The sequence below is a fragment of the Columba livia genome, chromosome 2 (assembly GCF_036013475.1).
Source record: "Columba livia isolate bColLiv1 breed racing homer chromosome 2, bColLiv1.pat.W.v2, whole genome shotgun sequence".
NCBI classification, from domain to species: domain Eukaryota; kingdom Metazoa; phylum Chordata; class Aves; order Columbiformes; family Columbidae; genus Columba; species Columba livia.
Genome location: NC_088603.1, coordinates 103,356,649 through 103,372,787, shown reverse-complemented (window position 1 = coordinate 103,372,787; position 16,139 = coordinate 103,356,649). Strand labels below are relative to the sequence as shown.

Sequence of the window (16,139 nt, the reverse complement as noted above, 5' to 3'; positions counted from 1 at the left end):
CTAGCAAGTAGTATACTGAAGTATGTGGTGATTGTGTGTAGACCTTTATAATCTTCAGCAGAAGTATGGTACAAGGCTTCTGTTTCTGTTACTTTTCCTGTATTTTCCTCCTTCCCCTCACAATGTTTTCCTTTCTTTTCTGGCATTGTTTTCCTGGATGCAGACAAGCGCATACACTTGTTCACTGAGCAGTGTATTTCTGTATTGCCCATTCGGTACGTGCTTTGTGTACTGCGGGGTTGATTGGTGGCAGAGGTTTGGCCCGAGAAGCTGAATGTCTGTTCTGACAGCTCTGTAGGAAAGATTGTTCATGGTGCCTGTTTTATGTCTCCTCATCAAAATACCTGTCAGCAGCAGACCCTTTTCAGCTGGCTTTGTTCGTGTTTTGGAAGTTGCACACAGTCACAGTGTTTCTCTGCTTGCTGTAGAAACACTAGCCTGAAGTAGGCAGACATAAACTTTGAAAGCGAAACCAACATCAATACAAGTCACTATGAAGTGGTAATATTCAGCTGTTGCATGTTTGCTAAGTGTTTTCTTTCCTTTTTTGGGAAGGGCTGCAAAACTGTTTCTCACAATTATGTTATTTAGTCAGTAATATTAAAAGAATGGTCAGATTATTGCTGACCACAAACATCATTTCGAGAGAATGGTCTGGTTTATTCTGTCTTTTTTGGTGTACACTTTAATGGCTGGACAGCATTTCTAAAATTACGTTTCTAAGTGCATCGGGATTCAGAAACAAGCTGCATTTAGAATTAGATTTGGGTGCCTGCATGCATACAACTAGATAGGTTATATCCTTTTCAACATATATTCCAGGATTTAGGCATTTGTGCGTACTTCTTCATAAAAAGAAATACAGAAATGCACTTTTTGCTGAATGTTTTTCCCGTTCATTTTGTTTTCACTGTATTAACTTCAATCACTTCTGTTGTTCTCCAACAAGTAGGCACAGAGTGTGTTACTTGCCAAAGGCTGTGTATTATTATAAATTGTATACTGGTTTCAAACTTTACAACAATCTTATGGCAAAATTGTTTTAAAAATTATTCCTTTTTACAGAACACGATTTTGACCCTTATTGCTAAATGAGAAGTTAGTTTGTAGAGCATTGCAGTCTTGCAGTATTAAGGTTTAAAAGCTTGCGTAAATCTCTTAGATAACCATAAGGTCGTCTTTGTTATTATGCTGAGGGTTATCACCATATCTTACAAGTGAGAAGAAGCATTTTAGTTTGTCTACCTTCTGTCAGTTTGAAGTGGGATGGACCCTTACTTGGAAAGGAATTCTCATACATCATCTCCCAGGAAATCTAACCTTTGCTTATGAAGCTAAATGGAATTTTTGCTGACAGCCTGCTGCAAGGGTGGCTGCTGTTGTCTTGTAAAATAGCAAGAAATGAAAACTGAGCCTGAGCATTATTCTCATTCTTTGTCTGCTTCTGCACAGCTGTGTGAGAAAGAAAAACAAAGGTTTATTTGCACTCAGCGGTTGAGATTTTCTGCAATGAAATGGATGCATGTGGACTACATACATCAGGTTTATTTCACTTCTCTAATTTGACTCAGCAAAACTATTTCACTTTTTCAGTGCCTTGGCATACATTGATCAGCTGGATTATTTTTGTTTCCTTGGTTTCCCCTCACCGTTAGTTCATCAGGGTCTTGGAGCCAAGTTGTGGCTTTCTTTTTCCCTGTAGTTTTTCAGCATGCTGGAAAAATTTTGTTAGGAGTACACTTAGTTACAGATGTCTGCTTAAAAGAACGTGATGAAAGGTGGTACTTGCACCAGTCTTTAAGTAAACACATAAAAAGTACAGTCTGCTTTGTTCCCTGTTTGTGTGTTGATTCCCAGTTGCTGAGAGGTGTAGCAGGAGTGGCTGAAGTGGTTCCTGTTCCGGCTGTGACCCACCCAGCTCCCCCAGAGCTTCCTAGTCTAGCAGCAATATTGGTATTGCAATGTGTTGTGTGTTCTTGAGCAGATACCAGCTGATATCAACTGGTGCTGGTTTCGGTTTAATACAGAGATTAGTGTCTGGTAGGTCAGGAAGAGACATGTGCCCCAATCAATTGTGTAAGGGAGATGTAACCTTGGGTGAGGACTGCTGGTGTTAGTAGCTGGTTTTGGCGGTTGTAGTGATGAGATTATTGTAGTTACAAGACTGTATATACACAGATGAACTGTAATACAAAGATGCCACTTAACACTCTTTAGTTACTCCCCAGAGGAAAACTACCAATCAGATAGAAATATTCTGTCCTGCAACCAAATATGGGAAAGAAGAACAGGACTTAATCCATGGCTGCTTGCAGTGAGTAGTGTTTAAAGGAAAGAGGAAAAAAAAAAAAAAAAAAAAAAAATCCAGATACTAAGGGACATCCTTTTTCAGCAGCAGGCCAGAGACAAGTAGTCAAGGTATTTGGACTTCTTCAGTGCTTTTTTTACCTTGTGTTGTGTTTTATTTTTTTGTTTTGTTTGTTTGTTTTTGTGTTTTTTTCTTTTTCCTTTTTTCTCATGCAGGTAATTCCACTAATGGTGTTGAAGAAAAATCTCTTTGTCAAGTTTTCATTATTACTTTACCCCACTGCTTATTACCAAAGGCATACTTTGCTTATTCTCAGCTCAAGTTTGCTAATAGTGATTAGGATGACTATAGTGTTAGACCACTAGTGTCCATGAACTGGTTTTCCTTTAGGCTTTGTAAAAGGATTTTGTAAAAGGAGGGGAAAAATAAAAAGAAATTACATGACTTACTGTCATGTGTTGATTTTTAATTTTTTTATTTGTGTAAAGCCTATTAAATTGACTTTCCTCAGCTGTTCACATCTTGCAGGGTGGAAGTTTAAATTTATGGTGAATAACATGTACTCTGTTTCCAGGCATTTGATTAGCTAGCTTAAAAATAGGAAGCTTTAAGTACTCTTAAAAAATCAAGAGTACAAAGTACTGTCAGATGAGCTTATAATTGTGGGTTTATGTGTTTTTTGTGTTTTTTTTCATACACCTTGTTTTAATTTTATATGAAGGTGTGCATCTGAGCTTCTTCACACTCACTAGAAAAGCAGGTGTGCAAGAGTGGATGGGTTTTTATACAATCCACAATCTTATTATCTTATATTAGAACAATGTTCACCTGTTACAAAGCAAGCTACTGTTAACACCATTTACATTTTTCTTGTTTTCAAGATATAAAAGTATGAGATGGAGTTTAGATTACTCTGTAACATGAAGAGTTTTTAAATTAAGTAATGTAGAAATTTACTTGAAGTTCAGGGAAGGGAATAACATCACCATCTTCAGTATGCCACTGGCATGTATAATGAGAAAGCTGCCATGTAGTGCGTGTGTGTTCTATCAGAAACTGATGATGTTTGAAAAAGGTATTTAATCTCTCTTTTAATCTGTTTTTACTTAATGAGTGTTTTATGTGTGTTTTTTGTGCTCACATAGACTGAAACTTCAAGTACATAGAAGGAAATATCTTGAGTCAATATTGTCTGTTACTGCTTTGAAGAAATACCTTTCAGTGATATGGACTTCATTATTAAAGTAAAATTAACAGAAACAGGTATGGAGAACAACTTCTTAGTAATTTACATCAGTGGATTTAGGAATTCTGAAATAAATTTAGATATTTGGGAATTTCCAAAATATAGCACTTGAAATCTGTGTTATCTTAAGATGCTGTTGTTGGAACTCCCTTCCAAGTAATGCATGAATATATTTCAGTGAGAGTTCGGCGGCAGAAGGGGAACACTACCTCATATTTCTGCAGATAATGAGACTAGGCTTCATTATCTCACTGTAATGAAAACCTGGTGCTTATCATGCCCCAGGAATGCAGAAACTTCTTCCCAGTTTCAAGGTATCGTTAGTTATTTTCTTTATATAGATAATTATGTCAAAAATGCAATACATTTGAAGTATATGTGCTATGATTCTATGGAAGAAAAACACTCTGTAGTACAATATTTGCAGTTAATTCTAGCTTTTACATTTTCTCTCTAAGCCGGATGTTCTGCTCAACAGTAGAAATAGTTGGCAAATCTGTAGTACTGCATTGAAATTTTAAATTAAGTTCCTAGGCATTTTCAAACATGAACTTTTCTTAAAAATAAATGTAAGATATTGCATTTAACTAAATTTAAGACAGCTTGCAAATTTTAAGGTCATAGAATCACAGAATAATTGAGTTTAAAAAGGACCTCAGGATGTCTCACGTCTAACCTCTCAGCCCTGAGATCTGGCAGTGTTTCTTTGGACCTTGCATGGTTGGATTTTAGAAGCCTACAGGGGTGGAGACTACACAACTTCTCTGGGGAACATCTTCTACTGCCTGACTCTCCTCATGGTGAAAAAGCTTTTTCTTTTTGCCAAATTGGAACTTCCAGATCTCCAGATACATACTTTCCATGGTTGTTCCTCAACTAGTCTACATTGTTGTCTTCAGTTTGGCACCATGCTCAGTTGTGCCAAATGTTCTGAAGGAGATCTGCTTAACATGAAGTTGTAAATGTTTTGTCTTACTATGATTCAGTATAAGAATAAAGATTATGTATTTCTCACGGATAGCCAGACTTCTCAGGAATACGGTAGCTGTGTGTTCAAAAAAATGAAGTTTAATTCTTCACTGTTTCACTTTGTGGAAAGAAATGAGCAGATTAACGTTTATTTTAGGAAAGTCTTAAGTTATCTGAAACAGTGCAGATTAAAAGTTCTGAGCCATTTTTGTAATGACTTTTTTTTAAGCCAATTCTTTTTCAACCATGACTTGGATTTTGTTCTATGGTTCCAGTGTGATGATTTCTGTCCCAGCTCTTAAAAGTTAACACTGTTTTATTTCTGTAGTAGTGTATTCTGGCAACATTGGTTATAGTATTTGTTTCTGGAAATGAGTGTACCTAACCTAAAAGTGTGAAAAAGAAACAAAGGCCATATAAATAATCAAACTTTTTGTTGATGTACTTTTGCAAACACTGAATTGAGATAGCTGTCTGATTATAGTCCATTAAAACCACTTTGTAGCATCAAACTGAAACTACTCTGAAGTATCTGAAGTATTGAATATTCAAACTAGATTTACACAGGCTTGGTTTTATTGGTTTTTTTTTGTTTGTTTGTTTCTTTCAGCTTACGTAGTTTTTAATAAATTGGTACTGGCCACTATAATAACAATATATGATTGCATGACCTGCTCTTTAGATTTCTGAGAAGCAGCCTGTAGATTAGTTTTGGCTTTAAATGTCTTCACTAATAATTTCGCATTTTTATGTGATTAATACATGTGGTTCTTCACCTCCAAATGAGATGTGCAAATTTAGTTCTGATTATTTTTTATAAACACAAAAGGGACCGTGGTGTTTGCTGGGTAGTAATCTGGTAGTCCAGGTAATTTTTGTCAGGAGGCCTGTGTTTTTTCAACCTGCATAATTTAAAAGATTGCAAGATGCAGAATTTGTGGCAGAAGTTCAGTCAGAGTTTCATTCTGACTTTTTTCTGTGTGTTAACATTTGATTCTTTTTCTGGGTCTGAATAATCTCTCATTTTCACTCTGTGTGTTCCAGGTAATTCAGCCTACATAGCCACCGTGCCTTGGTATAAGTCTGCTTATAGTTGCAAATACCTGCCAGCAGAATTTCTAGAGGTGTCTCTAGTTAAGCTGTCTGAATTCACTGCACAGCAGATGGCACTGGAAGAGCACATCAGTGGGAGACTTTGGTGGTGCCATAATTAGTACAAAATACTAACGAAGCTATTGCAGTGCTGAGGGTTGTGAAGAAGTTGAGTAGCTCATTTTGTTGTATTCCAGGAAGGGATGCATGCTGGGCTGTTCTGTTTCAGCTCTTCTAGATGCAGACAGTGGAAAATTCTACATTTCCAAGTATATGGATATAGATCTTTTAGTCAAATTTTAGGTAACTAAATATTTTGGAAAAAAAAAAAAAATGGTGAACAAGACAGTTTGGGGCTCTATACATACTGTTTCCCCAGTTAGCAATGTGATAATGTTCTTTTATTTTCATTCCCAGCTCAGAAGGGAGACTTTATTTCATACTTGCTTTTTTAGGATTAGGAATTGCAAACAGGATGACACATTTCCCACAAGGATGGGGAAATGTATCTCTTACAGTGGAAGTAGTATCAGCTTGTGGATGTCTGTCAGAAGCAGTTGGAAAACATGGGTTTCACAAGTGGGGCTAATGTGAGTGTTCCCAGGGAATATATACACAAAGGCACAGTTAAATTTATCAAATGGACAGACACTCCGTCAATTTAGGAGCAGCATAGAATCCTGAAATGATATTTTTCACTCATTGTGTTACATACAAAGAAAATGATACAAAAGTTCATTTAGTTACATACAATGAAAAGAGTACTGTGAATTTATAAGATGGTGAAAACCAAATGGTTTAGGAATATAAAGTCAACAAGGCATTTTAAGTCTACTTTTAATTGATATGTAACTCTCCCTTTATCGGTATCTAGCTTTTTCTTAATTACTGTACTTTGTCAGCTACTCTGATATGGCAGATTTCAGACATATGAAACCCACTAAATATATTCTACTCATGTTTGGTTTTCAGTACTTCCATATTTCCCAATTATTCCAAACATATGGAGCTCATATTAAATATCAGTATTTTAAAACATGAAATTTTACACTTCTGAATGCATCTGTTATAAGAAAAGGAAAATAAAATTAATGTCTTACCCTTTGAAAATACATGTGCATATCTTAGTATCGTCTTCCAATTTTGTTAGCGGAATACAGTTTTTAAGGTGTCAGGACTCCAGATACCACAGGAGTCATGTTAGGAGTGGAAGATAAGTAATGAACTAATAAAATACTGGGCCTGTGTTTTTTTGTGAGGTGTGTGTGTGTCGGGGGGGGGGGGGTGGTTTTGGTTTTGCTTGGTGTTTTTTTTGTTTGTTTGTTTGGATTTTTTTAAGGATTTAATTTTAATTTATAACAAGAGTTGGTTCTTAGTCTTTTGTTCAGTAAACAAGTTTTTAGGGCATGTTTGTTCTTTGCTGATGGCAAGTAAATCAGTTTACAAGTAGAAGAGGAAGCTTGAGGAAGCTTTAGTTTCTTCTCATTGAGAGAAAGGAAAGTGCTGTTTAGTAACTAGAAAAAAGGGAACCGGAAGAGCTGAAGACACGCTGAAGTTTGACTTGGGAGATGTTGGAGGTTATGGCAAAGACAGAATGAGTCTTCGAGGTAGAGTGATGCAGATAGTGTAGAAAATTTGAAGACTGAACTAGGTTACAAATCCAAGTAAATCTAGCTTTAGTGCTTCTGCTGCTTATGAGAACAGTGTTCACCCCCCCGCCAAACAGCAGGGCTTTACTTAATTTTTTTCAAGGTATTTTGAAGTTCATAATCTTACATTGTCTTTTAGTTTACTTTGGATAAGATCTTTTAGCCTTTGTGTACTTGAGGACAGCAAAAGTTGGACTGGACAAGAGTAAAGGTCAATGGATTGCTGTTTGATTATGGTAATCATTCTCCTTACATGCTTTTATGCAATTTTTGAATGGTTATTTTAGAAAATTGTATTGTTTAGTTGATAAAACTTATTTCAGTTAATTGTACCAGTTTTCCTAGTTGCTTATTTTGTGATACCATGGGAGAAAAGTGAGAAGTGTGTACAGAAGGGCTGTTTACTTTTCCTCTCAGTCCCCATACTTGGAATATGACTTGAAAGATTCTTGGACTCCTCCAGTTTGCCATGTTTAGCCTGGAGCCGGGCTCGTCTGCTGCAGTTTGTGCTTCTAACATAACATGTATTTGGACGTACGTGCAAAACGGCTACTACTAACTGTAGTACCTATTTATGTGGCAGCAGCAACTTCCGTCTCTTCTCTTTCCCTTCTTGTTCTTTCCCTCTTTGCAGAACTGCTTGCTTTGGAAGGTCTAACTGATACTAAAAATTAAAACCAACCGAACAAAACCAACCCACAAACAAAACCCAAACAAGCTGAACAGACAAACTGATGGAGGGGGTGGATACCTGACTCTGGAAGATGCCAGGTGGAAGAAGTTATCTGGGACTTGAGCAGATGTGCCCACTTAGTCCTGGCAAAATTACTGGAGGAAGAAAAGCTCTAATAGTACTAGGCAAGGAGGGCCTGTGATGTGACCTCTATACCTAAAACAGAATTTGGAAATCACATTTGTTTCCTAGAAGTTAAGGAGGGGTCTTCTATGGTTTGCTCTAAACAGATTTTACGTAGTTATTAGTTCCTCTCTATTTTTTGACTGGAGTTAATTTTCATGTAATTATGTAACTATTTCAATAATGCTCAACTTTTCTGTGTAAAGTATGACCTTGTAAGACCATGATTTTTGGACTAATCTCAATTTAACCTGTATCTAGGAATCCTGTTGGATAGAATGTCTTATATAGGTATTTTAGTGGGGATTTTTTTAAGAGCCTGCTGAAAGAGAGGCATGTTTCTGTGCTTGAAAATTTTACATATGTGCATTAAATATAGATGCCTATCAGTGTGATATAATGTGTGTGTATATTTTAAAAATAGCGTGCTAAAAGCAGGAAAAGAAGTTGTGGAAGTCTCTGAGGCAGATCTAGCAGAATCATTTTTTTGAGTCTGATTGGTTTCCAAATCAGCTCTCTCTATTTACTTCGATTTCATGATCGTTACTTGAGTACTGCAATTTATGTTTTGTTTGGAGAGGTGGAAACCCTTCTAGATAATTTTAAAAATATTTCTTTTGTGAAGTTAATTGTTTTTTTTATTTGTTTCTAGGAAATGGCTCTTGAAGTTAAATGAGGCTGGATAAAACACATAAATGAAGCAGAAGCTGCTCTGCATGTGTTAGGGCTATATCACCACAAGCACTGCTGATCAGCCAGACTTGTTAACTTGTCATAATGAAGAAAATCAGTCTCAAAACAATTCGCAAGTCCTTTAACTTAAATAAAAGTAAAGATGAAAGCGACTTTGTAGTGGTTCAGCAGCCATCGTTGAGTGAATTTGGAAAAGATGACTCCTTGTTTGGCAGCTGCTATGGTAAAGATTTGGCTAACTGTGAAGTCAATAGTGAAGATGAAAAAGGAGGCAAAAATAGATCAAAAAGTGAAAGCTTAATGGGTACGTTAAAAAGGAGGCTTTCAGCAAAACAAAAACAGAAAGGCAAAGGCAGCACACCATCTGTAAGCTCTGCAGATGATGACACCTTTTCTTCCTCATCTGCTCCAATAACCTTCAAAGATGTGCGAGCTCAAAGACCTCTGAGATCCACTTCCCTCCGTAATCACCATTACAGTCCAACTCCCTGGCCCCTTCGACCTACAAATTCGGAAGAGACTTGCATCAAAATGGAAGTGAAAGTCAAGGCCTTGGTCCATTCCTCTAATCCCAGCCCAGCACTGAATGGCGTTCGAAAGGACTTCCATGACTTGCAGTCAGACAACGTGTTCCAGGAACAAAACAATGCATTAAAAAATACGGAATCTCAGAATGGGGACTTGCATCTTCATATTGATGAACATGTGCCTGTAGTTATTGGATTAATGCCTCAGGACTACATTCAGTATACTGTGCCTTTAGATGAGGGAATGTATCCTTTGGAAGGATCACGTAGTTACTGTCTGGATAGTTCCTCACCCATGGAAGTTTCAACGGTTTCTTCTCAAGTGGGGGGAAATGCTTTCCATGAAGAAGAGAGCCAAGTGGATCAGGATGTAGTTGTTGCACCAGATATCTTTGTGGACCAGACAGTGAATGGTTTGTTGATTGGTACCACAGGAGTCATGTTGCAAAGCCCAAGAGTTAATCATAGTGATGTCCCTCCACTCTCACCTTTGCTACCTCCAATGCAAAATAATCAAATCCAAAGGAACTTCAATGGATTAAATGGCACAGATGCCCACATGGCTGAAAGTGTGCGCTGCCATTTGAATTTTGATCCTAACACTGCCCCTGGAGTTGGAAGAGTTTATGATTCTGTACAGAACAGTGGTCCTATGGTTGTGACAAGTCTCACAGAAGAACTGAAAAAACTTGCAAAACAAGGATGGTACTGGGGCCCCATTACACGTTGGGAGGCAGAGGGAAAATTAGCTAATGTGCCTGATGGCTCGTTTCTTGTTCGAGATAGTTCTGATGATCGTTATCTTTTAAGTTTGAGTTTTCGTTCCCATGGAAAAACTCTTCACACTAGAATTGAACACTCAAATGGCAGGTTTAGCTTTTATGAACAACCAGATGTGGAGGGACATACGTCTATAGTTGACTTAATTGAACATTCAATCAGGGACTCTGAAAATGGAGCTTTCTGCTATTCGAGATCCCGACTGCCTGGATCTGCAACTTATCCAGTGAGACTGACAAATCCAGTCTCTCGGTTTATGCAGGTGCGTTCTTTACAATACCTGTGTCGTTTTGTAATACGTCAGTACACCAGAATAGACCTGATTCAGAAACTGCCTTTGCCAAACAAAATGAAGGATTATTTACAGGAAAAGCACTACTGAAAGCTTATGGGAATCTTGCATCTTGCACTTTGGGAACAACAACAACAAAAAGAGATTGAATTACAGTTTACAGACTTTCATTATTATCAAAATCTTTTGCTGCCATAAAAATATTTCATTTTTGTGTGTAAAAGAAAAGTAATGCATTTGGATTTATGTTTGTTTTGGGGGTTTTTGTGTATTTTGGGGGGCTTTTTTTTTTTTAAGAATGATCTCAAGTTTATTTTTAGAAGTGTGAAATAGCTATCTTTCATCAATGTGCAGATTAATCACAATGTGAATGATCAAATTTTCCTTAATTTCCCCCAAGTCCTTTGCTGCTATCCACTGTGATTTTTATGCATTGAAAGCACATTTCATGTGTATTCAACCATAAGTAAAAGTCAAATGAAACTTGTTGAATGGGTTTTTTTCCATTAAAATAGCCTGTTTTTAAAAAAAAGTGATTGTGAATAAAAAACATTGGTATTCTAAATTACAGAATTTACATCTATGTGAAAACCAATTTCCTGGTATCTTAATTATGAATTTCTATAGAGATATGCCCTGATTTAGAACTTATAGACAGAGCTGTATGATAAAAACATGGTTATGCAGCATATTTTGGAAAAAAAAAAATCTTTCTCCTAAATCTTGTATTGTCTGTACACTATTTTGTGTTTGAGAAGGTTGGTTCAGCTTTCTTCTTGTCTCAGTATTCTGTCCTTCTAAAAATGGCCTTTAAAAAAAAGAAGTCTGTGAAAGTCAACGTGTAGTACCTATAAGGAAATTGCGGTATTGGGGCCTTGTCAAATATTACCTTTTAAAAACATGCCACGCTTAAATGAACACCTACCAGGTCCCCTCTTTCTGTCCTTTTCACTCCTGCCTCCTCTTGGGGGGGTGATGGGAGTGGGAATTCCCTGGATTTGTAGGAAGACTCTAGGAATTGTTACTATGGGAACATAAATGGATAAGCCATTTTAGGGATTGGGTAAAGTTTCTGATAGGATGATTTCTACAATTTATATTCAAACTACTTGACATTTTATGATTTTCTGCATATTTTTTTTTTCCCTTCAGAAATGCAGTAATACACTAATGTCCTTTGGATCTTTTTTCCCTTTTTTGGGATATCCTTAGAGGAGGAAGGAACAAGACTGATAACATTTTGGATGAAAGATACTTAAAATGCATCTCTAAAGCTCTGTTCTCGTAGCCTTTGAAATCATGGGGGAGAGAGGTTTGGATATACACTGACCGCAGAAAATGTTTCAGTTTATTATTCACAAAATACATTTTGACATGTGAAATATTGAATCAGTTAAGTAAATGTTTGTGATATCTGTCAAAGATTCTGGCATTTGAAAAGCTTACAGTTATTCTAACCTTCTGTAGGGAAAAAGAGACTTTCAGTGGGGAGTACAGGTTCTACACTGTAATATTTTTGTCATGCAAGGTTAATCCATGGCATTTCTTGTTTTGTTTCAGGTTGTTGGTTTGTCTTTTTTTTTTTTTTTGTTCCACCTGCCACGATTCTATCACTTTTATGAGTTATTTGTTAAAGGGGTAATGGCTGGCTTGGGAGGGAGGCCTGCTTTCACAGTATCACAGTATGTTTGGGATTGGAAGGGACCTCAAAAGATCATCTAGTCCAATCCCCCTGCCGGAGCAGGAACGCCTAGGTGAGGTCGCACAGGAACATGTCCAGGCAGGTTTTGAATGTCTCCAGAGAAGGAGACTCCACAACCTCCCCGGGCAGCCTGTTCCAGTGTTCTGTCACCCTCACTGAGAAGAAGTTTCTTCTCAAATTTAAGCGGAACCTCTTGTGTTCCAGCTTGATCCCATTACCCCTTGTCCTATCATTGTTTGCCACCGAGAAGAGCCTGGCTCCATCCTCGTGGCACTCACCCTTTATATATTTATAAACAGTAATAAGGTCACCCCTCAGTCTCCTCCAAACTAAAGAGACCCAGCTCCCTCAGCCTTTCTTCATAAGGGAGGTGCTTTGCCTGCCTCTGCCTCCCTGTTTTGTATTTTAGAATGTCATCTTCCCCATCTCTGATAGGAGTTGCTAGTCAGTAAACATCAGCTTAGAAAAAGCTGTTCATTTTTGAAACAGCTTTCTTGTTTAGGTCATTTTCTTCTTGTTTAATCTAGCCTTTTGCCCCCTGAAATGAGTCTTTAGTGATAATACAGTATTGCTGCAAGGTGGTGCAATAGCACTACATCTTGGGTTGCCTGAATTGATAGACTAAATTTATATTTTTTTAATTTATTTTTTGACCATAATGTTTAACTAAAAAAAATAATTAAAAATAAAATCAAAGGTAGATAAAGGCTGCCTTTGCTTTTAAGGGAGGGAGAATAAGGATTTCTTCTTTAGTCTGTTAAAGTTTTAAACTTAAAAAAAATCTAGAGCAGTCTATATGCGTAATTTTTTGGCTCTGCCATTGAGATATATGTATGCAAGTGTGAATTCTGTTTTCTTTTTTTCCTCTACTGACTTCCCCTCCAGCCCCCTTCCCCTGAATCAGGATCACTAACTTAATTCAAAAAGGCACAATAACCTATTGTATGGTACAGTGTTCTGATTCTCTCTGTGGGGAGGAAAAAGAAAAGCATTTCTATGGATTTCAGATGCATACTTTTGGAAGAAAACCTCTGGCATTTTCTTCACTTTAAAAATTCTTTCCCCATACAAGCTAGAGGGCCTATGCATTCTGCAGAATCTTTGAAAGATTATATTGTATTAAATATTTTCTTTGCCATTTAATACCACTATTGAATGCATTAAACATACGTTTATACTACACCACATGCATTAATTTAGCAGTCATTGCATTGAAACTTAAGTAGTTGAAGCTATAATATCCTGGTCTTACTGCTGAATTGAAATACGTGCAAGAATGCACATGCTAAATTTCTTGCCATGCCTTTATAAATTTCAGTCTGTACACTCATGTGTGTTGATGCTTTTCTAAAAAACCTTTGTTTCAACTGTGTTTTTTGAATTGCCTTCCTTGCTGTGTTCTTCATCTGTGAACTTAATCAGGTCAAGTTAACTTTGTCATTACCCACCCCCCGCCCCCCTCACCATAAAGCTTCCACAAAAGGAACGCTGTAAAATGATTGAGGCCTAGGGTGTGAGAACCATATAGCACTTCATTTCTAGATTAAAAAATGGTGATGATGCTTCAACTAAGCTCAAAATACTTTAAATCAGTAGTAGGTAGACACAAATAATTGTTTTTACAGGTTTCATTAATCAGAACCTAGCAGTATTTTTTTCATGCTGAGGTAACTGTCAAGCCAGCAGAAGGAACCCAGAAAAATTGCTTTGAAAACATTAAAGATACTGACAATTTCTTATAATAAAGATTAATGGAAAAGAAACGTGTAACATTTAGTTATGAGACAATTTAGAAGTACTCAGAGTAACCATAGAAATTGTGTTGACTTCTTCTTCCTGAAAATTAGAGTTAAAAAGTGACCTTGACAAATAAAAGGAAAATGATTGAGGATAATTTGGGGACCTTTGGAAGTAGATACACTAGGATTAAAAGCTAACTGACTATGATCCTTGTAGAGCAGAAATACGGCTATTTATTCAGCACAACAGCTTAAAGGTTCAAAAGGTATGCTTCTTATGCAATTGAGTTGTGAAAAAATGTTTTTGAAAATGAAACTTTGAAATAAAACTCCTTTTTTGAGCATCTGAGATGATTGACATTATTGATAACGTTGTTTTACCGATCAGAAGAGTAAAACAACACCTTGTATTTGGAAATAGAAAAGTAAGTTTGCACAATTTCCTTTTTTGTTGTTGTTGTTGTAAACCAGTGTTAATAAACAACTGAAAGTAATGTGTGTTCTTTGATCTGTTTGAAGGATATAGCACTTATCCTGCTGTTGACATAGTGAATGCCATCTTTTTTATAAAAATATCTTTCTGTCAGAAGGATCAGAAATGCAATTATTAATTAAACTCTTTGTTCGCAGATGAGCTGACTTTACGTTTTGTTAAAGCCAGTTTCTTTCTGTGAATATTGACTGCTGGGCTACATGAAATCTGTGCAGTTTTTGTTTTGATGCATTTCATCTCTGTGAATACTGGAATTATGAATTTTAAACACCATACCAGCAATATATGGGCTATGATTCTGATGAGAAGTATTTCTCTGTTATGGAACTTACAAATTCTGAGCTAAACTATGGATAAATTAATGATTGCCAATTTAATTTCTTAAAATCTTTTTATGACTGCAAAGAATAAAAATTGCAAGCATTCTTTATAAATAAAAAAAAGTGGGCTAGACAGTAGTTCACAATTTGGGAAATACGGCATTGTTGTATTTGAAGAGTGTTCTAAATTCTACACAGATAATGAAAAATTCTTAATGAATTTTGTATGAATACGTGTTGGGTTAAAGAATTTTTATAGTGATGATGGAGTGCCATGAAGTTAATACTTGCAATCCAGATTGCTGTAGTTTACACTTTGCTCTGTTTCAGACCTGGTGTGCACTGTTTGTACTAAGCACGCCACAAAGTGAATTATCCAAAGTCCATTGATTTTAATGTGTTTCGGTTTGTAAACAAAATTATAGTAATTTCTTGCACATTTTTGAAAAATAATTGTATAAGGATTTATGTATCTGCTTCTGGATACAGTGTGTAAATAAAAAATTCGTTCACAAAAAGGTTGGTGGAGTGTTCTATATCTTAATGATATTCTAAAACAAACAAAAAAAGACAAAATTTGGGCATCTGATGTAACCATTTAAATTGCAGTGGCTACAATTTAAACTGTTCTGTATGATTTTGTTTTGCCCCTGCTAGCTGACTTTTCAAAACATTTCTGTATACTGATGATATTCCTACATTTCAAAGCAAGAAGAAAAATTGCCAGAACATAACTAGAATATGATTTTTAAATGTCTGTGGATGTAGCATAGGTTATCTTTTTGATAACTTTTATTGTTTTCTTCCTTTAAAAAATTAGAAAAGTCATAACAAAAGTCTTCATTTCAAAGGTAGTATACTATTTCTTGGCTTCCAAGCATGCAAATAGTTCTTATTTAGTTCCACAGTAAAAAAACTACATATGCTGCTAATCTTCATGTATTCACTTGATGTATTCACTTCATGTATTCACTAGATTCACTTTAAAAAAGGAGTGGAATTTTAAACCCTGGGAAATCACACAAATAAACTAGGAGATCAAGGATAAATGACTTCTGTCTTAGAAAAAGTATGTGCAATTTTTCACGTTTTCTTGTAGTTGTGACTTGCAGACTCACTACTGGAATTCAAGAAAATATTAACACCACCTGCTCCTTAGGTCTTGGTTATAGCTGGTTTGGGGGTTGTTTTGTTTTGTGGTTTTTTTTTGCTTTGTTTTGTTTTTTTTTGTTGTTTTGTTTTGTTTTTAAAAAAACCCAGTCCAACCTTGGTAGTAAGTAATTATCGTTTGTGTTGTCCACACTTGATGTGTTCTTTTCTATCTATTCTGTAACTTAATTCCTTAAACAGTAACTAGAAAGAATTCATATTTTTTTGCCATCTATGAAGGAACTGCTTTCTGCTTCCTACTGCTGGGACAAGTATTGCATGCTCAGTACAGTGTGTGGTTTGCAGGGGATCTTGCTGGGTTTT

General features: G+C 36.2%; 1 protein-coding gene across 8 annotated transcripts in view; it reads left to right on the top strand.

Moving 5' to 3' along the window:
- The window catches only part of SOCS6 (suppressor of cytokine signaling 6), a 31,342-nt gene extending 16,158 nt beyond the window's left edge, over positions 1-15,184 (top strand). For 4 of the 8 annotated variants that reach the window (XM_065053039.1, XM_065053037.1, XM_065053040.1 and 1 more), the window contains 2 exons: positions 3,454-3,571; positions 8,773-15,184. In XM_065053039.1, coding sequence (XP_064909111.1) covers positions 8,898-10,502 — 1,605 coding nt within the window. In that variant the 5' untranslated portion in view covers positions 3,454-3,571; positions 8,773-8,897 and the 3' untranslated portion in view covers positions 10,503-15,184. The remainder of the gene's footprint in view (positions 1-3,453; positions 3,572-8,772) is intronic. The other 4 variants (XM_065053034.1, XM_065053041.1, XM_065053033.1 and 1 more) reach the window with 1 other exon arrangement.
- The last annotated feature ends 955 nt before the right edge of the window (positions 15,185-16,139 follow it).